Below are 27,958 nucleotides of genomic sequence, written 5' to 3'. Positions count from 1 at the left end.
TCTGGCCCTCCATGGGGAGAGCCGGGGAGCTGAAACCTGAACCCCAAGTCTACCTAGTCCACGCTAAGAGGATTTCCCAAGGGAGGGAAAACGCAGGCACTCACAGAAACAAAGGGGAAAACTAAACTGTGCCAGGGGAGCTAGAGAGGCCCCGAGGGGAACAGCCTGGTGCCAGAGGACAAGCCGGGGACTGTTTCACAAAGGGGAGGTCCCGATTTCTCTGAGTTTCTTTTTTCACAAGGCTTTCCGGGAAGTGAGATTCATTTCTTAGGGCTGAAGACGTAAAAGGCCCCTTCCCTGGGGTCCCTGGGGTTTGGGCTGGAGCACAGCAGCAGAAAGCTGGGCCAGGCTCGCAGGGCTAAAGACCTGGCCTGACCTCTAGGCCCACTTCCTTCTGTTTCCTTCCCTTCTGCTGGTGGAGAAACAGGGACCCCGGGGGGTGGGAGTGGAGAGGCCAGGGAGCTGACAGCAGCTCTGACTCCTCTCCTGAATGTGATCAGACTCACCCCCCCACCCTGCCCCTCGGGAGGGTGTTTGCAGGACCAGCCCTGACACACCCATATCCTCTTTCCTAGCCAACTTGTCTACCCCAAAGAGGAACAGAAGAGCCCATACCTCCCTCAGGGTCTCTGAAACCCTTGGCAGGAGGGGAACTGTGGGTGATTCACGCGCATATATTAAGGGTGTGTCAGCTTCCCAGCCCTGGTCCTTGCCCAGGTGGCAGTAGGGGCATGGCCTCGGGGACTCCCCAACCCACTCCGTGCCCCCACCTCTCTTCAATACATTGTAAACAGCACATTTATTGGTGGTTTGCCAACCTCTGGTAAAAAGCACAGAACAGCAGGGCTCTCCTACATGCTGCCCTGGGCTCCAGCCCGTCAGGCATGCAAGACGGAGCTGGGGGACGAGTCAAGACATCTTCAGGAGCAGGGCCAGACGTGGAGAAGGCCCCACGCTTTTCCATCCCCACTGCCCACTGGCCTGGGCCTAGAGAACAACCGGGAAGGCAGGCCCAGCTCGATCCCCAAAACCCTGCCCTGAAGTGACTCTTCTTGGTGGCTGCCCTCCTTCTCCACCACTCAACCTCTCTGATCCCCACCCTGGAGCTGGGACCTGAGCCACATGCTTGGCTCCCTCACACCAGCCCGAATCCATGCAGCCAGGCTATGTCTGCGGGCCCCGCCCCTCCAGTCAGGTCGCCAGCAGAGCGGGCCGGCTTGGTTCTTGTTATCACACTGTGTACCCGGCTCGGGGCTGGGCATTCAGCCGGGGACCAGGATGGGCAAAGGCTTGTCCAGAGAAGCACTCTCGGTAAGGAGGACAAGGCGGCCTGACACAGTCTCTCCCAGCTCTGGTGTCGGCCCAGCCTCCATCCCTTGGCTCCTGGCTGAGGAGGGCCTCAACAATCCAAGGGGTGGCACCAGTGCCGCTTTCTCCTCTAAGATGCCTCCCTGGCTTGACGCCAGACTCTGAGCTGGGCTACGGACAGTCAGCCAAAGCCGCTACTTCAGGGCCCTGAGGACAGCCTCCAGCTTCATGGCCACAGCCAGGTCACCCTTCACCTTTAGCCGCCCACTCATGTAGGCCCCCAGGGGCCGCAGCTCCCTGCACAGAAGGGCCCGCAGGTCCGCCTCGGTCATCTCCACCACCACATCAGGGATGCCGTCAGGCACTCCATGTCCTACCCTCCCGTGCCCTGTGGAGGGAAAGAAAAATTGAGCACTGGTGGGGGGATGGCTATGCAGCAGGGGGAAGGTCTGGTTAGCATGGCCCACTGGGAGGAGTAGAAAGTAACAGTCAGGTGTTCAGGTTCTAATTCCCTGAGTTCAAGTCTTATTGGCTGTAGGAGCACTCAGGGCCTCAGTTTCCAAATTGGTGAAACGGGGGGGACGATCATCCCCGAATAGAGGCTCGAGGTGAGTTATAGGGAGGTCACGCATTGCACGTGCTCAGCACACAGTCGGCCTGTACTGTGTGTGGGGCGCGGGCAGCAACCGTCAAAGGCGTCCTTCTCACAGAGACAGGCAGGGAGACAAACGCCCAGATTGTGCTGTCTGAGCCCCCGACTGCTATGGGGTCCCTCTAAACTGTGGCGGGAACAGAAGGTTTTTAAATTTAAATTTAAAAAAGGACCATGGGGAGGGGGCAGCTACAAGCAACCTGGCTGGGAAGGCGAGCGAGGGCAGGGAAGGCAGTGGCACCTGTAGTGAGGTCGAGGAAGTAGATGTTCTGGGCACCACTGGGCAGGACGACATTGAACTGGTAGCAGGCGCCGACTTGGCTGACCAGGGCCTCCGAAAGGAAGGGCTGCAGAGCAGTCAGCAGTCCCTCCGCCACGGGCTGCTTTGGGCCTAGCCCAGCACCAACAGGAGGGGCAAGCTGCTCGACTTCACTCACCATCTCCAAGCTGTCTGCTGGGGGTTGCCAACAGGGTTGGGGAAGGAAGCAGAGAGAAGAAAGTCAGTGTGCTCCCAAGGTCAGGCTCACTGTGACCTCTGCACTTCTCATGGCAGCTCCCTCTCATAGGCCCTTCAAGCCCGAGTTTGACTTCCTCCTTGGTTAAGAAGCAGCCCCTCAGCTTTCACTCCTGGGTGCTGTCCCCTCCTCCCACGGAGGCTCCCGAAGGCCTCCACCCACTCAGACAGCTCTCTTCACCGCCTTAGCTCCCATCGGCTCAAGCAGTAGGGACAGCCTGAGCAGCTGGGCAGGTGAGCACTGCACGAACGTGCTCAGCTAAGGGAACAGGCCCTGAGCCCTTGCAGGACACTGAGCTGAGCGCCCCAGAAGCACCTCCCCTTCTTTCTGGAGCTCCTCACCTGGCCCTGGGGCTGACAAGCCTCCCGCCACAGAGGACAGGCCTCCTCCCAGGAAGTGGAGGGCCAGCTGCTGGAGAGTGCTGTCCAAGTTGGTCCCCACTGGGCTGTCCTGGGGTGGCTGGAGCACGGCCTCCACTGCCAGTTCTACCCGGTCCACCTCCAGCCCCCAAGCCCTGGTCACATCGTTGATTTCCAGCTGGAAAAGAGTGTAGGCGGAGAAATGGAATTAAGCCAACAAGCCATTCTGGGAGTACCTTCTTTAGGCTGGAGGCACCACGCCTCCTGTTCCGGGCCAGGCTCCCTCCTGAGGAACACAGGCAGAGGGCAAGTACATACAACCCAGGAGCTGGCAACTGGTGTGAGTGACTAGGACCAGGCCTGACCCCCTGGAGGCCCAGGGAATGGGCAGTGATGCCGGGTGGAGTGGGGTCACCCCAGCCAAGGAGTACAGCAGGAAGGAAGACTGTGATGTGACCTAAAAGAAATATGTGTTTCCATTTGATCATTCAACTGATTAAAATATACTTCTACGTATTTGTCTTTGTTCCTGACTCAGCTCCTACGACCTTTGGAATTGCCTGTGAGAAGAGTGATAAAGGGGTCTTCTACGAAGGTAAGAAAGGTGACTTTTGGACCCACTCAAGGGCAGGGGCTGGCTGCCAGGAGGACCAACTATGTGATTGGAGAGTTGGAACCTTCAGTCCCACCCTGAGCGATGACCGATGACTTGGTCCTCAGTACGCAAAGAAGCCTCCAGAGAATTCCCAGAAGGACTGGGTTCCAGAGCTTCCAGGCTGGTGAACGCCAGAGAGTGGGGTGCCTGGGGAGGGCAGGAATGTTCCATACCCCTTCCCCAGACCTTGCCCTGTGTCTCACTTTGTTTGGTTGTTGATTCATAGCTTTTATCACATTCTTTAATAAACTGGTAAATGTGCTTCCCGGAGTTCTGAGAGCCGCTCTAGCAAAAGGACCCAGGGAGGTGGCTGGAACCCCCAACTGGAGCCAGTCAGTGAGAAGCGCAGGTAACAGCCTGGGGCTTGTGACTGGCATCTTAGTAAGGGATGGGGGGCAGTCTTGTGGGACTGAGCCTTTAACCCACCGGATCTGACGCTATCTCTTGGTAGACAGTGTTCAAAGTGAGTTGAATTCTAGGGATACCCTACCGGTGTCTGAAAATTGCTTGGTGCTATGTGTGTGGAAACCCCCTTCCCCACACTGGAGTTGGGTCCGGGAACCCCACAAGAAGGACTCTTTCAGGCAATGGGAACCACATGTATAAAAGCCCGGACAGAAGAACCTGGAACGTCTGGGGAAGTGTGAGTAACCACCGTTCCATTTAGCTAGACCCTCAAGTGTGGCTTGGGAGACTGGAACAAGCGGAGGGCTCTGAGGTGGGCGGCCCTGCTCGCTTGGCTTTATTCTGATACACAAGGAGCCTCGAGAGGAGTTCGGCAGGGGGTGACCACAGACCTGCTCGTTGGAAGCTCCTCTTGGCTGCTCCGTGGACACCGGATTGAAGGGGGCTGAGGGTGGGGACGTGGAGACCACGTGGGCCACCGTTTCAAAGTGCAGGCAGAAATGAGGCGGCTCCGGTGTTAGACGGAGAGGCGGCCATGAAGCCGAGACACGCGGCGGACAGGGCGCAACTCTGTCGACTAGACGCAGCTAAAGCGAGACACCGGGAAACAAGCAGGAAGCGCGGTGGCCGCCTGCCTGTGAGCGCTGCCTGTGAGCGCTGCCTGTGAGTGCTGCCTGTGAGCGCTGCCTGTGAGCGCTGCCTGTGAGTGCTGCCTGTGAGCGCTGCCTGTGAGCGCTGCCTGTGAGCGCTGCCTGTGAGTGCTGCCTGTGAGCGCCGCGGGCTCCTGCACGGCGCGAGCGCGGCGCTTACCCGGAGCGAGCACACAGGCAGACACATGCTCAGTGATGGCTAGGGGAGGGAAGAGGACTATTTTTTTTTTTTTTAACATATTCAGCTTGAAGTGTCTATGCAACAGCAACTGTCCACCAGGCGGTTGGATAAACGGGGTCCAGGGCACAGGAGGGGAGCTGGAGCAGAGGGCTGTACATAATCAGTGTCCAGAAGCAGCACGACGCCTGGCTGGATGAGCCCTCCCGGGAGGTCCTAGGCAAGAAGAAGAGGCCGTTGGCAGAACCTTGGAAACTGAAGGGCAGGAGAGCAAGTAGTAAGCGGAGTGAGCTGGAAGGAGGAAAAGCAGAAGTGGAATAATGGAAGCCAAGGGAGCAGAGGATCCGAGAGAGAGAGAGAGAGAAAGGAGGGTGCACAGAGTCAGAGGCTCCCCCCACGTGAAGCAAGCGTGGGACCGAGAAGTGATGAGAGCTAGCAGGAAGGAGGTCACGCTGCTGTCTTAGGAGTCTAGAGGAAGCCTAGACTGAGGATGGGGCGAGCAGGGGGGAGAGGTGGCGGAGGTAGGGGAGAGCTGTCAGGGGCTGGCGTGTGGAGAGAGTCTGTGCCCACGCCCACGCAGAAAGGAGCGGAGGGAGGACTAACAGAAGCAGAAGCTGAGCCCTGAGCCCAGAGCACTGCCCACGCAGGGAGGAGCCTCGGAGGAAGAAGCACCTCTTGGCTTGCGGTGAGTAGAGGGACAGCACAGACCCGGAGGTTCAAGGGCTGATGCCGGAGGAGCAAAAGGGTTCCTGTCCTGGGGTTCTGCCCCCTAAGGAGGAAGAGGCCAGGTTGCAGCAGGGGAATGTAGTGTGTGGCGGCAGTGAATGGAAGCAAGCAACCGGCCTGGGGGAGGAGTGAGCAGCTCACCAGGGTCCAGCAAGGGAGACTGGAGAGTGTGAGTCCCTCCAGGGAGGAGGCAGAAAGGGGAGTGAGAAGGAGAAATGTATGCCTGACCCAGGGCTTCCGGGAGGCAAGCTAGTGCTCCTGAGACGTCGTTGTAACCACAGGCACTGACCCCACTCTACCAGGCGCCAGCCCAGTCTGGGAAACAGGCCCTAAATGACTAACATCCTGGTGCGGGACCGACTTCCCCCAAACTGCCTCTCTCGGCTTTGTTGCACAACACGCCTGGTGTTCTGGTTTCGTTCCCCACCCGCCCCTGACAGCAATAAGGCCGAGATCAGCTTTCTCCTCTGAAAAGTACGCTAAAATGGAATGTGGTTTCATAAATAAAAGCTGTTATCAATTTGTTATCAACTGTAGAAGACGGAGCACTGGATTGAGGGTGGGGGGTGGGATAGCCAGTGATCTGGCTCTGGGCCGGCTCTGCCCTTGACTATGGTTCTTGCGGGGGAACCAATAACTTCTGAGCCCTTAGTTTCCTTCCACCAAAATAAAACCACAATATCAGCCCTCTGGTAGCAGAATGTGAAGCGGACACACGTGGGCAGCAAAAGGACTCATAGACCCTAAGACACTCTGCACGTGACAGCCGCCGTCCCCAGCACAGCAGCATCTCCTTGGGAGCTTCCCTCATGGGGCTGGTTCACTTCCAGAAGGGACTGGGATCTCCAGGACTGGCATTACTGCCCCCACACTCCGGTCCTCAAACCCCAGGTCCCCAGGGGAAAACACAGCCAAGGGGACTAAGGGGAAACCTCACTCAGGGTCCACCAGGATACAGGAGAAAGCCCAAGGTGAGCCTGGGGAGCAGGGGATATGCCACCACGTGTGACACATGCCACATTTCCACCCCATCCTGTCACAGAAGGGATGAGAGGGGAATTCTGGTATAGATAATGACTCACACGTGGAGAGACAAGAAAAAGGTCCAAACGCCCTTGTGTCTCTTTGTTCTGTTCTGAACAAGGAACACAAAGCCCCCAAGCACACATGCTGCCCTGTGGAGCCTGGAATTCCCCAGGTGACTGTGCTGGGAGGGCCCCACTCCTTTCACCCTCACTGCCCGCCTCCGAGGCCCAGTGTTGTCATGGCAACGCCTGCAGAGTGGTGAAGGGTAGAACCACAGCAGTTAGGGAAGGCCCCAGAATCTGGATTAGGCCATACCCCTCTCAGGGCCCCGGTGCCTCTCCAAGACAAGCTTGCCCAAGACCACTATGCTCTGCACCCGTCTTCTGTTCCTCGGTCCCACCCAGACCTCTGGCTCTTCCAAGGTTGGAATATATGGTAAACTGAGGCCCAGAGCAATTTGGTGCTTTGCTCAAAGTGCCCTGGCAGGTAAAGCCAGGCCCAGGAGCTCACCACTGACCTCTACCGTGTGAACAGCCGCCTACCAGGAGCTGAGCGCTGATCTGGAGCTTCTCTGTCTGGATCTCCTGCAGAGGCCTCTTGAGCAGGGCCTTGGTCATAGCGTTCTGGGCCGTCATGCGCGTGGCCATGTTCAGGTCCTTCACAGTCATCACAGACAGTACCGGATCCCAGATGCGGAACTGGACATCAGCCCCCACGGACAGCACAGCCCCATCCTTAGAGGCCAGCTGTTGGGGGAGGTCATGAAAGAGGAGATACTCAAGGGGCTGGTGCTGCAGGGAGCTCTGGCCCACCAAGACCACCCAGCTTGACCTGCCCTCCTGGTACCTAGCTCCTCAAAGGGAAAATCACGTCCCCAAGTGCACATCAGTAGGTACATTGAGCAAGGATGTCCTCCCAGCCTCCATCCTCAGCTTTTCTGGTTTCTTCTGCCACCCTGCCCCTGATGGCTACTCATACACCATGGAACTGGCTCCCACAGTCATGCTGCACAAGCCCCCACTCCCGCTGTCTGAGGGAGCCGAGAAGATCCTCACCTTGCAGGGAGGGACATTGAAAGCACGTGTCCTCAAATCCACCCGCTGGAAGGAGTCAATGAAGGGCAAGAGCAGAACCATGCCGGGCCCCTGAGGGGTGCGGATCCGGCCCAGTCGAAACACGATCACCCGCTCATAGGTGGGCACAATCTGTTCACGAGGGTGAGAGAGAGGGGTGAAAGTCCTGGGCCTAGGCTCACAACGGCGTCTGCCCAGGTACCCCCCTCCCCTCTCTCTCCTTTGCCTTGGTCGGTGTCAGATATCCTTAGATCTTTTTGGAAGAGAAAACCAAGACTCTGAGAGGTTAAATGATTTGCTCAAAAATCACAGAGCCCCCGAGTGAAACAGGCAAGATTTGAATGCAGTTCTGAATGACTCCAATGCCAAACAAAGGGCTTTGTCAACTTTAGAAGTAAATAGGTCCAAATTGAGAAATGAAGGCCCAGAGAGGCAAAGTGACTTGTTCAGGGTCACACGGTGTTTGTTTCAGTGGCAACTTTAGGACTAGGATTTAGCACCTTCTAAAGACTTCCTTCCAGACCACACCAAACCCAAAGGCTTTCTAGAAAAGTTGACTGTTTCCTAGGGCCACAGAAAGGGCACGGCCTGCCTGGGCTTCCACCTTCACTGCAGCTCTCAGATATGATCTTTAAGTACAGCTCCAGCTTTCCCCTCTGCACCAGCCCTTGTTAAAAACCAGGCCTGAATTCCCATTACTCATTACCTACTGGGCCAAGTGGAGTAGTTTTCAGTTCAAATTTCAGCCTAACCCACAGAAAGGAAGATGTGGCAAAGACATCTGTGTGCACCTTAAAGCCAGCATCCAGGCCCCAGAACTTGGGCGTTTGGGAAGGCTTGTTTGCCACTCACTGGCTCCCAGTATGACTTTGGGCAAGCCTGAGCCTATTTCCTCATCTGAAAGATACAAATGAAGAATCCCGGACCAGCCCATTTCACTGGGATGTGATAATGTAATATTCAGGGGAAGGGGACAGAGGATGGAGAGTGGGGCCCAATCCCCAGGAGTCTGACCCAGCCAGCCTTACCTTCAAGGCGAACCAGCCAGAAATGGGGAAAGTGATCAGCAGCAGCAAGAACCCCAGGAAACTGATGAGGCCGTGGCAGAGGTAGGAGGGCCAGCTCTGGGGCGCATCTGGGGACAAGAGAGCAGAGGCAGTCAGGGAACACCAACCAGTGCTGGCAGGACAGCAGCAGGCTGAGTGAAGTTGGTCAAGTGCACCTTTTGCCCACCTCCCCCTTCAGCAGCTAGTCCCTTCTCGGAGCTCTCAGTTGCCTCCTTGCCTCATTTCTGTCTCTAGCCAGATGCTAGTGAAGAACGTTCCCTCCTCCCACACGTCAAAACTAATCTGCCTCAAGTTCCACCTCCACAAGGCCTTGTCTCTGCTAGGCAACAGCCTTTAGATTTGAGAAGCCAATCCATGTGATGCTCTCCTCACCAGGGATCTGGATCAATTCTCTTGTCTGATAGATAGTGCCTCCCATACCTGGCACAGAGCCAGGAACACCCAGGCATCTGTAAACACTGTGCTGGACTGAACTGAACGCTGGTAGTAGAACACATTCCTCTTCCACCATCAGCCCCAGAGGTGTGCTTTCATCCTCTTGGAGATAAGGCCTTAGGCTATCCTAATGCTTAGGATAAAGCATTAATGGCTCGGGGCGCCTGGGTGGCTCAGTGGGTTGAGCCACTGCCTTCGGCTCAGGTCATGTTCTCAGGGTCCTGGGATCGAGCCCCGCGTCGGGCTCTCTGCTCAGCAGGGAGCCTGCTTCCTCCTCTCTCTCTGCCTGCCTCTCTGACTACTTGTGATTTCTGTCAGATAAATAAATAAAATCTTTAAAAAAAAAAAAAGCATTAATGGCTCAACGGGAACCACAGGTGAGGGTGAAGATGTTCTTCTCTAGCTCACAACTCACGCCCCCTTTTAATGCCCTAAGGACTATCAAATACTTGAAGTGGCTTCGGGTAGGAGGTGGGAACTAGGGAGATGAGGCTCATCTGAGATCAGAAGTCCTGGCCCCTTGGAGAACCAAGAGCCCACGATGAATATGGAGCTGAGAGCCCCAGAATCTAGCACAGTTATCCTCTGGTATCTTTCTCCTCCCAAGGCCTGGGCAGGAAGCAGACAGGAGCTTTTGCTCAGTCCTTCCAGGAACGCTATGCCCTCTGGGCTCTCCAAACCCCAGGATGCTTTCCTGTCTAGCTCTGACCCCTGTGGCCCCTGCAGGAAAGGAAGCCTTGGAGAGGGTCAGCTGTCATTACAGGAGGGTCAGGAGAGACCAAATCCTCCAGGGTTTGCCTGTCAGACTGAATTATGTGGGATCTGGCCCTGGGGCCAAGGGAATCCCTCAAGGCTCTGGAGCAAGAGATGACCAAAGCTGACACAACAGGCAGCCAAGGGCCTGCCCATATCCACCAGGAAATAGGCAGATGCTTAAACTCCAGGCATCTAGAAGTAGCCCCTGGAATCAAGATTTTGCCATTTCTCTGCGGCCAAGCACCCTTAGAGCTCTGGTGACCTCCCATGCCTAGACTCTGGGGTCTTTCTGGACAAAATGGGAATTTGAGGGGTCTCCTGCGTGGCCCAGTCGGTGAATATGCCGACTGTAGGTTTCTGCTCAGGTCATGATCTCAGTTCCTGAGATCTGGTCCCCTCTGCTTGAGATTCTCTCCCTCTCCCTTTCCCTTCGCCCGCCCTCCCGCCCTCTCTCTCTCAAATAAATAAATACATCTTCAAAATGAGAATTTGAAATCCCTTCCCAGGCTTAAAGGGCTGATAAGAGCCGAGAGGATAAATGAAGGGATGAGGCCTGTTAGAAGATGAGAGAGCTCCAGGCCAGCAGCCCAGTAGCCCTAGGGAGGGCGGGTGAGCGCTAGCATCCCAATGCCTGGTCCAGCCCCTTCTCCACGCCGTAGCCACTCTCGGTGCCTCCTCTTAGGGCGCGAGGGCGCCAGACCGGCTGACTCCTGAGGGTACCAGCCGGTCCCCGCCCCGGGTCCGCTGTGCTGGGCGGCCACTCACCGGCCCCCGGCCCCACGCCGCCCCGCTCCGGGGACAAGCAGCCCTTCTGCGAGCCCAGGAAGCCGAAGCTCGACTGCTGGAAACGATCAAAGTCCCCCAGGGGCAGCGCCCGGTACCCGGACCTGCCGAGCATGGCTCTTGACAGGGGCACGCCCCGCGCCCCCGCGCGGGGCCAGGCCAGAGAAGCCTGCCGCTATCCCGCCCGCCCCTGCCGGCCGCCGCTTCCGGTCTCACTGGCCACGGGCGCAGGAGGCGGTGGCTAGCCAGGGCGGCTCCCGCTGTCCCACAGCGCCCCCTGCGCCGGGAGGACCGAGCCCGCCGGAGTCGTGCTCCCGCCTGGCCTTGGAAAAGGAGCTGGAAGGCAAGGTGAGCTTTGCGAGTGGGATTTCAGAGCCGAATTTCCTCCAGAATCGAGGAAATGCTACCAGCCTTCTCAGCATTCCCGCTCCAAAGTCACATACTGGGGTGGGAGTGTGTGTGATGTCTTATCTAGAATCAGGGTTTCTCCTGGGCACAGCCCGCAAATTATTCCTCCTTGGGTCCCCACAGCCCGGCAAGCCTGGCACAGAATGGATCTCAACACTTTATTTGTTGAATGAGCTCGTAGCCAGCCTCACTGTGGTCGAGGTGGGGCGGGAGGGCCTGAACTTTGGCACAAAAAGAGAAATTTCATGTGCAGACCTCAGGGAGCACAGCAGAGTGAGGAAGGAGGGGACAGCACAGAGCAGGTCCTCCAGAGTATCACAAAAGTCCAGAAACAGCACACCCCTTGATCCAGAGGTAACCTGACCTAGAGGTAACTTGCCTCTCCATGGCTTGAGAAAATCTAAATGCAAATGGTAAATTTACTCTGAGAAGTAATGATTTTCGACATGGAGTTTTAAATGTTGCTCTCTTTGAAAGTGATTAATAAGAAATCAATAAAGCTTTCCTTGTCTCAGCCACATGCCAGCCCTGCCTCCTCAGACCCAATAGGGACCCAACAGGGACCCTTCCAGGTCCCTTCTGCAGCTGCTGCACACCATATTCGGCTTTTCCTAGTTCAATGGCCCGATTCTAAAGCCCTGAGGCTGGAGGGTAGGGTAAGGCCCCTGAGGCCTCACAGGGTCCTGGGAAGTTGGCTCTCCCTCCCATTCCCTTTCCCCACACAGGCCAGAAGATCAGCTTTACAGGAGCAGGGTTCCATCACCATTCCTAGTCGGCTGCAAGCTGGAACTGAGCACAGAATTGTACCAGAAGTTAGCACAGTGGTTGGGATGGTTTGATTTTTGAAGCCAGAGCCTTTGGCCCAGTGAAGCTGCCTAGAGGTGTTTTCTCCCCTCACCAGCTGGGAGCTGGCATGCTTCTCCTTTGGTCAAGAGCTAACCTGCTCTCCCCTCACTGTCTTCATATCTGCTCTCACCAGCTCTCCCCCTTCCCTCCCTGCTCCTCTGCCTCAGACTCACCAACCTCTCTAGCTGTCACCCAAGGCACCGTCCTATTCCCCTCAGCCCCACTCAGTGTCCTCCCAGCGTCTCTGACTCAGATCCCTCCTCTGCATCTCACAACCATTGTCCTAGACCAGGCCACGGTCCTAGGTTGTCAGAGTTACCGTCCCAACATGCATGTTGGGTCATGTTTCTGGGTTCTAAACTCACTGTCACCCACAGACCTGGTCCAATTTCCTAGCCCTGTTCCCCCTCATGGGTCCCCTCTTAAATATGAAAATAACGAAAACTAGTTTTTAAACAGACTCTCCTGTTTCAAACCTCCAGGCCTTTGCACGTGCTGTTCCAAGCTCTCCCCGCCCCACCCCAAGTTCCTTCAAGTCCCAGCTGAGGATCTCCTTTCCAGCCAGTCCCTCTATTGTGTGAAAACCTCTGTTTGGGTAACTGTTGCTCTTCCATTAGACCAGGAGTTCCTCCAAAGTAGAGCCACCTGCGGCTCATCTCCGTTACGGGGCCCAAAGCCTAGGGCGGCCGCCGCCTCCTTTCTGCTCTGCTCTGCCACCTTCCCTTTACCCCCGGGTCAGCTGAGCGTCACATCTGCTCCCAATCCTCCCTCCGGCTCTGGGCGTGTCCTCCAAGCCCACCGCCGGCCTCTCCGCCCCTAGAACCGCCCCTCGCTCTGTCTCACTTCCTCTCGGGAGGCGGGCCCTCACTGGGCACCGCCCCTTTCGGACCTGCTAAGGAGACTACCGCGTCTGGCGCCCGCCTCTCGTTCCGCTTCCCTTCCCGCCCCTCAAGCTCAAAACCGAGAATCGAAACTGTGCTGTGATCCATGCAGCAGGAGCCTGCACCCGCCAGATCTCCGGGTCCCCAGCAAGACCCCGCACTGCCCCATACGCCCACAATGCCTCCCCCGGAGTCCGTCCCCGAAGGCCATCAGCCCAGCCCCAGCCCCGCGGAGGTACTACTGGGTTTGGGGAGATGGGGTTTAGGCTTTGTTGATTCGCTACGGTGCGGGTAGAGGTGGGAAGGGAGAGGGCAACTTGACCAAGTACCTTAAAGACTGACACAGAGAGAAAACCAGGTATTGGGTCTTGACCCTCTTGGCTGGAGTAAGGGTACGTGAGAGTAGAAAGGGGCAGCAGGATGAGCTAGGGGAGCCTCTCTCGGCTGGGATTCGCCACGAACAGGGGGCAAGACGCTGAGGGTCCCTGACACTTGGGACTGGACTTGTCTGCCCACTCTGGCGACCCGCCCCCTAAGCCTCTGCCTCGGGAGAAGGTGCACGGATTAGGGAGAATGGCGGGAGGAGCCCTATTGCGCAGGCCTGGAGCCGGGGGCATGTCCCAGGTGTGGAAAACCAAAACCCAAGTTCCCAGGTCAGAAAGTGGAAAACTGGCCCAGATGAGAGACGTGCCCTGGCTGAGACCTCAGAGCTCCTGTGGTGGTTTCACCCCTAGGGTATCTCCAGGATCCTTTTCTTGGAGCACGCTGCATGCTCAGTCCACCCCCGCAAGGCGCTTACAAGGTCCTCGCGGAAACTTGCCTCAGCCCTCTCTCCGACAAACTCCCCAGCTGCCTTCCTCCCTGAGAGGAGCTACTTACATCCGTTGCTCTATGTTCTCCCAGGCCCTTTGGGCTCCCCTTCGTGAAAGCACCAGGTTGCAGTGATTTTTATAATTTGCATTATTAGAACTAGGAGTAGTATTACTTAATTATGAACACTCCTCATGGGCCAGGTACTGTATAGTAAGCACTTTTTATTTTTGCTATAAAATATCCATAACGTAAAACTTACCATGTTTTTAAAGATTTTATTTTTTGTAAGGAATCTCCTCTCCCCATGTGGGTCTCAAACTTACAACCCTGAGATCAAGCGTTGCCTGCTCCACGGACTGAGCCAGCCAGGCGCCCCGAGAACTTAACTGTTTTTAAGCGTACATCTCAGTGGCATTACATGTATCTCACAGTGTTGGGTAACCCACCACCATCTGTTTCCAGAAGTATTTTCATCACCCTCAACAGAAACTGTACTCCTTAGGTGGTAGCTCATTATTACTCCCTTGTCCCAAGTCCTTGTAACCTCCAAACTACTTTCTGTTGCTGTGGATTTGCCTAGTCTAGATATTTCATCTAAGTGGACTGTGCAATATTTGTCCTTTTGTGTTTGGCTTATTTTGCTTAGCATAATGTCTTCAAGATTCTCATAGCATGTATGAGAAGGCCCTTCCTTTTCATTTTATTTATTTATCAGTAAAGATTTTATTTTTAAGTAACCTCTATACACCCAAGGTGGGGCTTGAACTCACAAGCTGGAGATCAGGAGTCACATGCTCCACCAACTGAGCCAGCCAGCACCCCCACCTTCCTTTTTTTAAAGCTGAATGATAGTCCATTGCACATGTAGACCCCTTGTGTTTATCCAGTCATCCCTTGATGGACACTTGGGTTGTTTCTACCTTTTGGCTCTTGTGCCTAACGGTGCTATGAACATGGGTGTGCAAGTATCTGTTTGGGTACTTGTTTTCAGCTATTTGGGGAAATGTATCCAGGAATGAAATTGCTGGATTATATGGTAGTCCTGTGTTTAACTCTCTGAGGAGCCACCAAACCACGGGACGTACTTTATGTGATGCTATATGAGATACACTTAAAGGATCTCCTTTCTACACGGAGTCCCAGGAAGGCAGGGATTTATCCATCCGTGGATCTCAGGGCCAGTACTGTGCCTTATGGGAAGTAGATGCTCAGTCCATTGGGGAGTGAGAGCAGGAAGAACTAAGTGGGGGAGTGTGGTCCTGGGAAGCCTGGGTTTTGTATCATCCAATGACTGCCGGGAATGGAATATGGAGTCCCACTCCCAGCCTCCAGCCTCAGGAGCGGGTCTGGTGGGTGGGGACTCCTGGATTTCAGGCTCACCCCAACCTCTCTGGTCCCCCAGCAAGCCCTGGAAGAGGAATTCCAATTCCTGCGCTGCCAGGCGTGCCAGGTAGAAGCCAAGTGCCCCAAGCTGCTGCCTTGTCTGCACACGCTGTGCTCGGGGTGCCTGGAGGCGCCAAACTTGAAGTGCCCGATCTGCCAGCTGCCCGGGCCCTTAGGCGCTGACTCGCTGGTGCTGGATAACGTCTTCTTCGAGAGTCTGCAGCGGCGCCTGTCGGTGTACAGGCAGATCGTGGATGTGCAGGCCGTTTGCAACCGCTGCAAAGAATCCGCAGACTTCTGGTGTTTTGAGTGTGAGAAGCTCCTCTGTGCCAAGTGCTTCGAGGCGCACGAGTGGTTCGTCAAGCACGAGGTCCGGCCCCTGGCGGAGCTCCGCGGCCAGTCGGTGCGGGAGTTCCTCGATGGCATGCGCAGGTCCAACAACATCTTCTGCTCCAACCCCATCCACTGCCCCCCTATGTTGACGAGGTGAGCCCGCTGGCCCAGGGTGGGGTGGCACTCCTAGAGCAGGGTAGATGGTGCGGGGAGCAGAGATCCAAAGGGTCATATGGCTGGAAATGTGAGATAAGGAGTTTCCAGGGTTTTGCAATTCAAGAGTGTGGTCTGCAGACCGACAGCATCTGGAGCCATGCCCACAGTTTATGTTATCCCATGCAAATGGCTAGTAATCGTTAACCGTTTCCCCTGTAATAAATAATGCCGCAGAATCATCTTTACTTACACTTACCTAGTCATTTCTACAGGGTAAATTTTGGAAATGCTATTGCAGTGCAGGGGTATGAAAATTTTACACTTTGATACATGTTACTAAACTGCCCTTTAGAAAGTCTTACAGTGGAATTTTCCATGTCACCGCCAGGGAGTGTGGGTATATGGTTAGACTCTCAATGAGATGCAGGTAGTTTAGTTTCTGTCTGAAAAGTCAAAACCATAACACCTGCCATCTTGGAATATCTATATGGAAAAAAAACAAACTATTGAATCCACTTAAAATTATTTTTATTGAACAGTACAGGATTTTTAATTCAGCATTTTTGAGACTACATTTATATGGTTTTAAAAATTACACAATTTATAAAGAGAGGGGCCAAAGTTTCCATGTCACTCTGTCCCCATCTGCTAAATTCCTCCCACTTCTCCTCTACCCACAGTTCACCATTGTTACCAGTTTTGAACGTTTCCAGGGTTTCTTTATGAATATATGCACAGGTAGGGGTATATTGTCTTATAAATCCTAATTTCCCCTTTTTAGCCAGACAGGTAGCCTACCTACATGAACTCTAACGGTTCTGTAAGGAGATTGCTCCTGTAAGATTCTTAGCAGCGCACCTTAGGAGATCTGCATAGCTAACACATTCTTTGCCCACTGGGTACACACTCAGAACTGCATTCCTCCTAAAACTGATGGTGGCTTGCTTCTGGCTCTGCTTGGACTTGTACCACCTGCTCTCCCAGAATGCCTCTCGTGCAGATTCCTGGACAGACAGACATTAGAATTTAGATTTTTCTTGTTTGTTGTTAAGCTTTAGTGGCTTTTGCTGTTTTTTGGCCATTGTTTTTTTCCTTCATTTGTGAATTGCCTATTTAGTTCCTTTGCCTGTTTGGTTTTTTTTTCTTCAAGAAATTAGTCTCTAATTTCAGAGCCACTAACAGTCCAAAGTTTTTCCCTGTTGACCTTGGTCATTTCATTTCCTATGAGGCATTGTGTTTAAATTTTTCATTTTATAGCATCCAATTCCTCATGTCTTCCTGCATGGTGTCCTGCTTTGATCGTGCTAGGAAAGATATTTTTTCCCCCAGGCCAATGTTAAAAATATTTTCTTATATTCTATTTTAACAGTCTCATGGTTTTATGTTAAATTTGAATGGAATTTCTTTTTCTTGGTATAAAGTAGGAGTCCTCACTTTGCTTTTCTCTCCAATGGAAAGCTGGTTCCTCTCAACTTTTATTGGATAATCCACTCTTGCCTTCATCTCAAATGCCCATTCCATCCTGTACTAAATGCCCAAGTAATCACTATGTTTGTAAATACCTGTTTTGTGCTGATGATCCGACTATTGCTATGCTAATCCTTACTGCTATAGGGAATTTCGTGGGCCAAATTCCCATTCTTCTTCAGGAGTGCTTTTGCTTTTCTTATGTTCTTAGAGTTGATGCAGTTTCAGAACTTACATATTTGGGGTTTCTGGGTGGCTCAGTGGGTTGAGCCTCTGCCTTTGGCTCAGGTCATGATCCCAGAGTCCTGGCATCGAACCCCACCTTGGGCTCTCTGTTCAGCAGGGAGCCTGCTTCCCCCTCTCTCTCTGCCTGCCTCTCTGCCTACTTGTGATCGCTCTCTCTCTCTCTCTGTCAAATAAATAAGTAAAATCGTAAAAAAAAAAAAAAAAAAAAGAACTTACATATTCATTGGGATTTTGACTGAAGCTATGAAATCTGGGGAGAGTTGTTGTCATCTCTGGTTATATCTTTGGAGTTTTATAGTTTTATGGCCATACCTCTTGGACTTTTAAATTATAGTTAAATTTATAGTATTTAGCAACCCCGTGAATAAAATATTTTCCATTACCATTTCTTGCTGGTTATCATTAACATCCTCTAAGCCTCCTAATTTTTTATATCAGCCATCTGATTGAGCTCTTTTATTCTTGTAAGTTTCTCCAGTTGATTCTTTTGGATTTCCTAGGTAAACAAATCATGTCATTGGCAAATAATAAAAACTTTTTTCTCTCCAGGATTTATACATATTACCTCCTTGTAGCTTTGTTAGCTAGAACCCTCAGAATAACATTGAAGAGCGAGAGGAAGTGGTTAGAAAAGGCAACTTAAAAAGAAAGAAAAGACTACTTTATCTTATTCCTATCTTTCATGAGAGGTTTTTCTTGTATACTGTGTTCTTTATTGCTGGCTTCCTTTAGGTAACTTTACAAAATCACATTCAGAAAGTTGCCTCCCACTTCTAGCTTAACAGTTTTTTTGTGGCTACTATTTTGTTTTATTTTTAACTCAGGAATGGGTGTTCTTTGGGATTCTAAGAAAGTGTCCCTTGACCTTTCAGTGTGATGAATTATATAACAACATTTGTGTTGAGCCTTTTTTTTTTAATTCCCTGGAGGAAAAAGCCTATTTGGTCCTGATATACTATTATTTTAATTCATAGCTCAATTCCATTCAGTACTGTTTTATTTAGGCTATTGTCTGTATTTATAAGTGTGATCAATTTTTATGAATACATACGCTTTCTTTCAAGGTTTTTGACTTATTTTCTACTAATCTCTTTTAGTGAATTTGTAAGCTTTTTTGAATGTGGTACACACACACACACACACACACACAAATTGCTTAGCACAGTGCCTGGCACATATTAAGTTCTAAGTCAACATTAAGTTCCTATAATTTCTCTGCTCTGTTCTAGAACAACTGAAGAACATATGTAGTTTGGGTTTGTAGAAGTTTCTTAAAAAACTATCTGAAACTCGTGCTTTTTTTGAAGAGTAGATTTTCTCCCTGGTATTGGTCTGTTATGGGTCTTGGGTTAGATTTTCTGGAAAATTTTCCAGTTCATCTTGCATTCTTAAAAATTTCCTTTACAACTGTAATGATGTTCCCTTTTTTCTTTTCTTTTCTTTCCTTTCCTTTTCTTTTCTTTCCTTTCCTTTTCTTTTCTTTTTCCCCCTTTCTTATTTCTTATTTCTTAGTGGCTTATGAGCCGTCCGATGTAGGGGGTGGAGTGAGTTTTTCTCTAGGTACAATGGGCAAGGCTGGTCCAGCCAAGAGGGCAGGATTCCGGTCCCCTGAGCAATGTGGATGGCTTCAAAAACCTGACCATAATGCCTAAAAATCATATACAGAGGGGCTTCTGAGTGGCTCACTTGTTGAACGTCTGACTGTTGGTTTTGGCTCATGTCGTGATCTTGGGGTTGTGGGCTCGAGCCCCACATAGGTTCTGCACTCAAGGTAGAGTCTGCCTGGCATTTTCTTTCTCCTTTTCCCTCTGCCCCACCTCCTCACCTGCACACCCCCTCTCGCTCACTCGCTAAGTAAAAAAAGATATATTTTTTGAACATACACAGACAACTCACAATTCACATTGTTTCACAGTTAGCCAGTGGTTACTGGAAACCCTCAACTTCTGTTTTCTGCCTGAAACTTCAGTGCCATAAATAACCCACAGCTTTCTTCAGGTCACAGTGCAGTAATAAGCACTCCATCCCTTGATGCAGAGCTGATTTAGGACTCTGGCTGGGGAGCTCCAGAGGTGACTTTAGACTTAGAACTCAGCCTGGGAGTGTTTGCCCTGGGGCCACTAGCATTGATCAGTACGTTTTTTCAGCCTACTTCCTCTATGTGGCAGGCCATCCGCTAGGCACTGGGGTATAACTGTGAACAGATAGAGGCCTGGCACTCTGTGAGGTCACAGTCTGGTAGAAGAACCAGATCTACAACTAACCATCAGGGCTGTCAAGTGCCAACAGAAAACCTTCTCACTCTGGGCTTGCATAATTTTCACACTGTCCTGTAACTCTGTCCCTGCTTGGCACAGGGCTGACCTTGGTATCTATGCTCTGTCCGTTGTTGAGGGCAGAAGGGAGGAGGCACACAGGCACAAAAGTGAGTCATCTTAGAAAAGGCATTGGCTGGGGAAGGTAGCTTCCTTCCAAGAGGCTGTCACATTTAGCCTGATACATAAAAAAGGACAAATGGCATCAGGGGCATGGTGGTGTGGGCCAGGCAGCAGGTACAAAGGCAGAGAGGCACGAGGGAGTCTGCTGCATTTCAGGAATTATAAGTAAAGGGTATGCCTGAAGGCAGGGGCCAGAAGGGGCAGCTGGAGTCAGACATGGGGGGCTTTGAGTTAGGACTCTGTCCTGTCATTTCTGGGGCATAGAATATTCTCAGCTCGCTCCTTTTTCATGTAGTTCTTGTTTTACCAGTGAATGGCTTATAGAACATACTTTGAAGGGGACTCTTGGTCGGGGGTGGGGGGACTCTGTTGGAAGCCACTGATGGATGTTAAGGCAGATGGTGGGAGGATCAGATTCTCTCTCTGTACCACAGTTCTGTAAAGTGGGTAAATTTGGGAGACCTGGAGGGCCGTATTTGTTTGGCTACATGCTTTTTTATATATCACCCCATTCCACAAAGAATTTGAGGAGATTGACCAGCAGAGACTGAAGCAAATCTGCACCAGAGAAAAGGGAGCCTCACTAGGAGATGGAGGCCATGGTCCAGGTGGGGGTGAGGCCTGCAAGAATGGAGAGATGGAAGGCTGGGGAAAAGGTCCAAATCTCACACTCCCAGGACCTGCCTGACCTGGGGGTCAAGGTGACTGCCAGCCTTTCCATCATGTGTATTTGGGAGTGCCTTCAGCCCAAGAGTATGATGGGTCTAGGCCAGCAGTAGGAACTGAGACCCATATCTGGGTTTCAGATCCCAAAGCTTGGCTGGATGGGATAGGGGAAGGAGTCCAAGGCCATCAAAGCTTATAGCCAGAAAGCATTTGAATTAGTTGAGTGAAAAAAACCAAAAGACCTATTAATCCAGTTTGAAAGGTGTGATGAGATCATAAACTGGGGATAGAGTTCCCAAGACCAGAAGTTGGCATGATTCACAACAGGTCAGGGAGAAGCAGGCTGGACAGGCCAAGGGGAAGTTCAGGGCCGAGGCAGACAGCGTGCAGCGGCAGAGCTAATGGCAAGGAAGGGCTGCTGAGAAGGGAATGGAAAAGACATCCTGATGGGCCCACTGAGGGTCAGGGCTCAGGGGAGGAAGGCCAGTGCCGCAGGCGTCACCTCTAAGGAGCCCCCTTGACTTCATGAACCAAGCAAGTGCCTCCTGAAAGTCTGCACTGCAGGTGTCTGGCTGGCCTCCTAGTCCAGGCCTTGCCTGGGGCCTTCCTGGTACCCTCTGTGGAAGTTATCAGTAAATTGCATCTTCTTGGGGAATGATGATCTTACTGGGATTGAGAGCTGGCCCAGGAGCACCACGTGGACAGGAAGAAGGTTGCTGCCAGGAGTTAGGGCACGTCAAGTACTCCATTTCCAAGTTTTCCTGTGAACTCACCCAGGGGACTTGTTTCCATCGCCAAGAGCAACTGCTTTTCATTTCATGGAGGCAGGTGGGATGGGGAGGTGGAGCTCTAAAGTAGATTTGGTTGAATGTGTGGCTACAGGGACATGTGAGCTGTACCTCGAGGGGGGTCTTCTGTATGAGTTACAGCTGAAACAAATCTGTAAATCGGTAACAAATTTTTATCTGGTGGCTTAAGCTAAAATGAATGAATGGCTTCTGTAAGAGGTGAATAAGGTTGTGGCTGCCTTCTGACCCGACTTGATTAGGTATTCAAATTGTGTCACCAGGACCTATTTTCTCTGTGTTTCTTGGGACGTGGCTTTCCTCCCAGTCAGCTCCATTCACAGAAGGCTTTCTCCCTACTGCTTGCCAGATGAACACAGCAGTTCCAGAGGCCCTTGTATGTGCCCTCATCCTTAAATCCACTGGGAAAGAGCAAAAATCTCTTCCCGAATTCTAAACCTAGTCTGAGTGTGTTTCTGATTAGATCAGCTAGCTGTCTGCGCAGCTGGACAGGCTGGAAGCCAGCCTCAAGGGAAGCTCCCTAACCCCTTGGCACTTGGGCAGTCCCCTTCCAACAGAAAGCTTTCCCTTTTCCTCTGTGGGCAGAGAATGGGCTCTTCTGGTTGGAGTTAATACATAAATTGTTAATACAACCGTACTTTCCTGTCTTTTGAGCTGGTTTCCCTGGGTGGTCGACTTCATTCTCATACCTTCTTGAAAGATTATTGAGGAACAGAGAACTGTTCCCATTGTATAAATGAGGCGAGAGGCTGGTGCACTAATGGGAGCCCAGCTGAATAGGAGATGTTGTCTGAGCTAAGGCCTGAACAGGTGCAGGGCTTCCTGACTGCAGACTGTGTGTGCCTTTCCTGGCACTGCTGGCCTCTGCATTCGGGCAGTCTGCAACTCATAACCAGGCTGAGGTACAAAAAGGGATTCTGCAAGTTGCTTTTTTTTTTTTTTTTAAGATTTTACTTACTCATTTGACAGACAGCGATCACAAGTAGGCAGAGAGGCAGGCAGAGGGGGGCGGGGTGGGGAGCAGGCTCCCTGCTGAGCAGAGAGCCCGATGCAGGGCTCCATCCCAGGACCCTGAGATCATGACCTGAGCTGAAGGCAGAGGCTTAACCCACTGAGCCACCCAGGTGCCCTGGCAAGTTGCTTTTTAAACTCAGAGTGTTTTTTCCCTCGGAAGTGGATTATTAAAAGGAGGCATGCTGTTTAAGCAATCATAAATTTAAATTCCCTTGAGTTTAACACAAGCAAAAGATATGGAAGTAAAACTGGACTTACTAAACTTCAAAGAACTACTTCTTCATCCTAAAATGTTTCCTAAAATATCTAACAGTAAGCAAAAACTATATATATGTTGCTAATACATTAAGAGGTTGGAGTCATTGTAGCTTCTTTTTATAATAGAGTCTCTGCTGAGAAAGATCAGGATGGACCACTGCCATCTACCTGTCTTGATGCTGTGTTAGGATGGCTCTCAGGCATGGCCCTGGCCGTTTTACTCTGGCATTCCTTCTTGCAAATTCATTACTTTGATTAAGCTCTTAGTTGGACGGATGTTGTCAGTAAGCAAGAATTTGGATTCCTAGAAAATGTCTGTCAGTTGCTGTTCTGCTTGATTGATACCTTCGCTGGGTATAATGTAATCTACACGCCGTTGCCTGTAGAATTTTATAGACTGCTGCATTGTCTTCCAGCATTCCATGTTCATGAGGAAAGGACTGAGCCAAATTTATTTGCTTTTTCTGTCTTGATACCTAAAGATATGTTTTCTTGAAGTTTATTAATTTAACCAAACTGCCTTGGTGTTGAGCACTTTGTATCAGATTATTCTGAAACCTGGCAGGCTCCTTCAATCTAAAAATTCTATTTATTTCAGAGGGCCTAGGTGGCTCAGTCAGTTAAGCATCTGACTCTTCATTACAGTTCAAGTCATGATATTGGGGTGGAGAGATCAAGCCCCACGTCAGGCTCCAAATCAGCATGGAATCTGCCTGGGATTCTTTCTCTCTGCTTGTGCATCTTGCTTTCACTCTCTCTCTCTCTCTCTCTCAAATACATAAATAAACAAAATCTTAGAGACTAAAATAATAATAATAATAATTAAAGTCTCTTTATGTCAGTGAAATTTTCTTACTCCTCTTTTTTCCTCTTCCTTTTCCTCCTCATTTACTTCTATCACCATTATGGTATTACAATCATTAATTTATTATTTCCAGGTTTTCCCAATTCATAATCTTAACAGTATTACTACAGCTTGGGGGAAACTGATTTATTTCATGATCATTGAATGAGTAATGACGATCAGAACCACAGTATATGTTCAGAGTTACATAAAATCATTTTGTACGCATTGTGATAAAAGTACTTGAGACTATCAAAATTGTTTCCTCTATGTAAGGAGTTACTGTTTTCTATTTTACCAGATTCTATTAACATTTAATGATTAACTCTGGTCTTTGAATTTTGTAACAAATTCCTGCTTTGGCTTCTTTTGCTGTTTGAATTTGTTCTGCCAAAGCTGTTAGAGTTGGAGAAGAATTTCAAGATCGGTGTGGCTCCGTAGAAGAGCTGCCTTTTTATACCATATGCCATCTAACTAATAACAGGTGTTAAGTTAGTGTTAACTTAATCATCAAATAATGTTTTTCTCATTCATGGCTTTAATTAATCGATTGTTTTAGCTGTTTCCATCTCTTTTGCCATCTCCTTTACTGAAACTAGATCAGATATAAAGATGTATTTATTTATTTGTGAGAGAGAGAGCACTCATGAGAGAGTGTGTGCGTGCAGGGGGAGGGGCAGAAGGATGAGTGGAAGAAGGATGAGTGGAAGAATGAGTGGAAGAAGCAGACTCCCCACTGAGCACAGAGCCCAATGGCAGGGCTAGACCTCACTATCCTGAGACCTTGATCTGAGCGGAAACCAAACATCGGGTGCCCAACTGACTGAGCCACCTGGGCACCCCAGATTAGATCAGATTTAAATAGTTTGATGACCACTGTACTCGTCTGTGTGATAAACCTTGTCTTTCTGTCTTGCAACATTTCTGGGCACGTAAATTCCTATTTCATCAAAGTTTGCTAGTATTCAATACTGTATAATTGTAGGGTGTTGTTATAAAACTCAGTGAATTCCCCCAAGTTTTCTCACAGTGTTCCAAAAATTGAATCTCCTTTATTAACACATAACTCATAAGATGCTTTAAAAATGTCTTGTGCTTGATACTGTCTTGACTGTACTTCTGAGTGTGTGATGGTCCTCACATTGTAGAAATACCGTGTTGGTGGCACTGGGAAAGGTTGATTGGAGAGACCAGAGGCACAGAGGCCTTAGAGGACAGCGCCGAAGTAGATAAGTTGCGACTGAGGCAAGAACAAAGGTGGTAGCAATGGGAACTGATGGGACAAATTTAGGAACCAGGATTCTACCTTTATATCCTAGCACCAAGCCTGCATACAGTTGGTGCTTAATAATTTATTTATTTATTTATTTATTTATTTATTTATTTTAGGTAAATGAAAGGAATCAATAAGAATTAATGATGAGCTATTAAAGTGGGGAGGGGGCGGGGACAGTCCCCTTGGTCTTTGGCTTGAGTGGCCTTTCAGTGGCAGTGCCATTCTCTGGATAAGTAGGGCAGTGATGTGGCCTCTCAGAACGCTGTCCACCATGGATATGCCAGCCCTCTGACTTGGGAGCAGGGATGGCCTAGAAACCAGTGGGGAAGGAAAAGCACAAACTTCTTCTTCGTCATTCTTGGGTGTGGGGTTGGTGTAAGACCATAGTGGAAAACAGACAAGGCTTTCTCCTCTCTCTTTTCCTTGCTCCTTCTTTTCTAGCATCTTCCTCTCTGAGCCCTCAGGTTCTCCCATCTCTGCCACCACCTTCTCAACCAGTGAAGGGTTGGAGGAGGGGAGGTGACCAGGAATAATGCTTTCACTGTCAGTATCCCAGGTTCTGCAATTACCCAGTTCCTCTCCCAGCTTCAGAAATCTTTCCTCAACTCTGTTCCCCAGCAGAGTGCAGGAAACCCGTCTGATTAAATGAGTTCCTACTCCTGTGTAAATAACTGATGGGTCCCTTTACTTGCCCTCCAGCTGATCATTTGAGTCTGCAAAGGAGGCTGCTCCTTTTGCTAACACCACCCAAGGGAAAGCTCCCCACCACTCTTGTGGAGGGAGGGTGGTTGAGGAGAGAGTTTTCTGGTTGCCATTCTGCAAAGCCGGGCCCCGGCCTGGAGTCCTGCTCTGGGGCCAGCTCTCCTCTACAGCTCCCATTTTCATAGGATTTTTGCCTCCTGCATTTCTGAGCTACCCTGTTTCCTAGAACAGCAGAAGTGGCATGCCGCTCTGGTCTCTGGTGGGAGGTGTGGCTGCACTGGGGTGGTCTGACCACAGTGGGAAGGGGACAGCCCAAAGACCACACTCAGTGCGATGTTTCCTTACTGTTCGGGGTTAAGAGCTTCACACACCCATAGAAGGGCTATGCCTGTCATGTGTACGGGGGTAGTTGATGCCTCCCCTTCTTTCATGGTTCCAGAATATCCAATGTGGACCTGGCCACTATTCAGGTGAGTTCACATACACAAGCCCATCTTTGTCCTTGCAACAGTCCATGAGAGGTGTCCTTATCTATCCCCATTTTATAGATGGGGAAGTTCAGACTCTAGAGAGAGAAAGTCATTTACTCAAGGCCTTGTCACTAGGAGCGGAACAGCTCAGATTCGGGCCCATGGCTGTCCACTTCCAGAACCATACCCTTCCTCCTGTTACATGGCCTTTGGCACAGCAGTTTATGGGGAGACTGAGAACCCAGGAAACATGTTGAGGCTTTTATTAAAATACCAACAACATAGTCAATTCACCAAATGATCATAAACGGATAAGCAAAACAATCCGTCTCAGGGAGGAAGAGGAAGAACTTTGTAATTCCTAGATGGAACATTTTTTTGAGGTCTCCATTGCCTCCCATTTAAAGTCTGAACTCCTTCACTTCTAAGCGATTATGGAAATTTTGGGGAGATCTAAATGGATCAAAAGGTGGGGAGGGAGAAAGAGAAAGAAGTCACTAACTCCCACCGATATACACTCTTTCCTCTCCTTCTTGCAATCTCTATAATCATCTAAAACGAAACGAACAGCACATAGCATTCCGTAACTTGCTTTTCTCATGGTAGGAAGTTGTGAATGTCTTTCCAGAAAATACGTAGTTTTGAATTTTCAGTAGTTGCATCTGTTGATTGTGGGATTTCTCCCATTTCTTCAGTGGTTATAAGGTCTTCACCATCATAAGTAAATAGTCAACTCTCGTATCCCTGGTGTCACGGTTCACATTTAACTCTGTGACCCATCAGAAATGTGTTGTAGTGTGATGTGTGAAGCAAGCTCTAACTTGCCTTTTGCCCCCTGGTGGCCAGTTTTCTCCATGCCGGTTGTTGAATGAAATTGTTTAATGTCCATTAGTGTGGATGCTTTCTTTGTTCCATAAACTGTCACAGTCTTATCGATGCCAGATTTTATGTGGTCTGTTCTGCTGAGCTTTATCTTTCCTGAGGCTAGCATGACATATACTTTTTTTTTTTTAAGTTTTATGTATTTATTTGAGAGAGAGAGAGAGAGAGAGCATGTGCTTTGGGGGGAGGAGCAGAGGGAGAGAGAGAATCTTAAGCAGGCTCCATGCCCAGTACAGAGCCCGCCGTGGGGCTCGATCTCACGACCCTGAGATCATGACCTGAGCCAAAACCAAGAGTTGGATGTTTAACCAACTGAGCCACCCAGGTTCCCCACACATTCTCTTTTAAAAACAGTCATTCTGTCTTGTGTTATCTGGCAGAGAAAATTTCCCTTCTTGATGCTGATTTCCCCAAATTTTCATAACTATCCTATCCTATTTTCCCATCTTGTGAAATTTATAATCAGTTGGTGAAGTTTCAAATTCTCATCTGTAATTTGATTCAAATTGCCTTAAACCTTTATATTAACTTGAGAAGAATTGTTAATCTTAATATTCAGCCTCTCCAATTGGGACCTTGGGTACATCTCTCTGTTTTTGTTTTTGTTGTTGTTGTTTTAAGGATTTTTTTTTTTAAAGACTTTATTTATTTATTTGACAGAGAGAAATCACAAGTAGGCAGAGAGGCAGGCAGAGAGAGAGGAGGAAGCAGGCTCCCTGCTGAGCAGAAAGCCCAATGTGGGGCTCGAACCCAGGACCTGGGATCATGACCTGAGCTGAAGGCAGCGGCTTAACCCACTGAGCCACCCAGGCGCCCCTGTTTTAAGGATTTTATTTATTTATTTGACAGAGAGATCACAAGTAGGCGAGGGGGTGAGAGGAAGCAGGATCCCTGCTGAGCAGAGACCCCCCCCGCCAAATGCGGGGCTCGAACCCAGGACTCTGAGATCATGACCTGAGCCGAAGGCAGAGGCTTAACCCACTGAGCTCCCCAGGCGCCCCACATCTTTCTGTTTTTTAGACTTTTCTCTCTCAGTGGAGTTTTGTCCTCTTTCCCATATGTATATTCTTTGTTAGATTATGTCTACATTTTTTTTAAGCACTTAAAAATTGCTGTTTGTGAAAGAGAAATTTCTTCCATATTTCTCTTTGTTCGTACTGCTGGGATAGGATTAAGCAATTTTCTACTCTTCATTCTGGTGTATTCTGGCCACCTTCTGGAGCAACTTCATGTTAATTCTATGCTATTTTTAGTTCATTCTTTTGAGAGCAAATAACTGTCATTTTGCTTTAGAGCTAGTCTTCTCTATGTCTGTGGTAAGTTTGGGCTTTTGTCATGGAGCTCCTGGTGGGCACGTGCCAACCTCCCCTGCCTTCCACATCCAGGCACACAGTTGGTGCTCCGTGAGTGTTCCTTGAGGGAGAGCGAAGGAACCCTAGGCCAAGGAACTCCCAGGTGAGAGCCCCTTGATGGCTCACTCC

The 27,958-nt window shown here is 50.3% G+C and overlaps 2 protein-coding genes across 26 annotated transcripts in view; one reads left to right on the top strand and one right to left on the bottom strand.

The window, feature by feature from the left end:
* Positions 1–780: 780 nt before the first annotated feature.
* Positions 781–10,800, bottom strand: STOML1 (stomatin like 1). Of its 4 annotated transcripts, XM_047735528.1 has the most exons (8): positions 8,781–8,873; positions 8,576–8,682; positions 8,339–8,444; positions 7,530–7,679; positions 7,017–7,220; positions 2,817–3,012; positions 2,202–2,414; positions 781–1,696 (listed from the first exon to the last, which is right to left on the bottom strand). In XM_047735528.1, exons 4-8 carry the CDS (start codon positions 7,608–7,610, stop codon positions 1,503–1,505), a joined length of 888 nt encoding a protein of 295 aa, XP_047591484.1. In that variant the 5' UTR covers positions 7,611–7,679; positions 8,339–8,444; positions 8,576–8,682; positions 8,781–8,873; the 3' UTR covers positions 781–1,502. The 4 variants fall into 4 exon arrangements, with proteins under 4 accessions (XP_047591484.1, XP_047591481.1, XP_047591482.1 ...); XM_047735525.1 differs by lacking the exons at positions 8,339–8,444; positions 8,781–8,873 and adding an exon at positions 10,571–10,800; XM_047735526.1 differs by lacking the exons at positions 8,339–8,444; positions 8,781–8,873 and adding an exon at positions 10,571–10,800 and having other exon boundaries at positions 2,202–2,411.
* A 1,918-nt stretch (positions 10,801–12,718) lies between these two features.
* PML (PML nuclear body scaffold) overlaps positions 12,719–27,958 on the top strand; it is a 41,057-nt gene continuing 25,817 nt past the window's right edge. For 13 of the 22 annotated variants that reach the window (XM_047735517.1, XM_047735506.1, XM_047735512.1 and 10 more), the window contains exons 1-2: positions 12,722–12,958; positions 14,939–15,405. In XM_047735517.1, the coding sequence (XP_047591473.1) occupies positions 12,830–12,958; positions 14,939–15,405 (596 nt within the window). In that variant the 5' untranslated portion in view covers positions 12,722–12,829. Of the gene's footprint in view, positions 12,959–14,938; positions 15,406–27,958 lie in introns of all 22 variants that reach the window. The other 9 variants (XM_047735502.1, XM_047735503.1, XM_047735504.1 and 6 more) reach the window with 4 other exon arrangements.

Source organism: Lutra lutra, chromosome 7 (genome assembly GCF_902655055.1).
Source record: "Lutra lutra chromosome 7, mLutLut1.2, whole genome shotgun sequence".
NCBI lineage: Eukaryota > Metazoa > Chordata > Mammalia > Carnivora > Mustelidae > Lutra > Lutra lutra.
The sequence above is the reverse complement of the archived record's forward strand: the minus strand, read 5'-3'. Positions and strand labels throughout refer to the sequence as shown.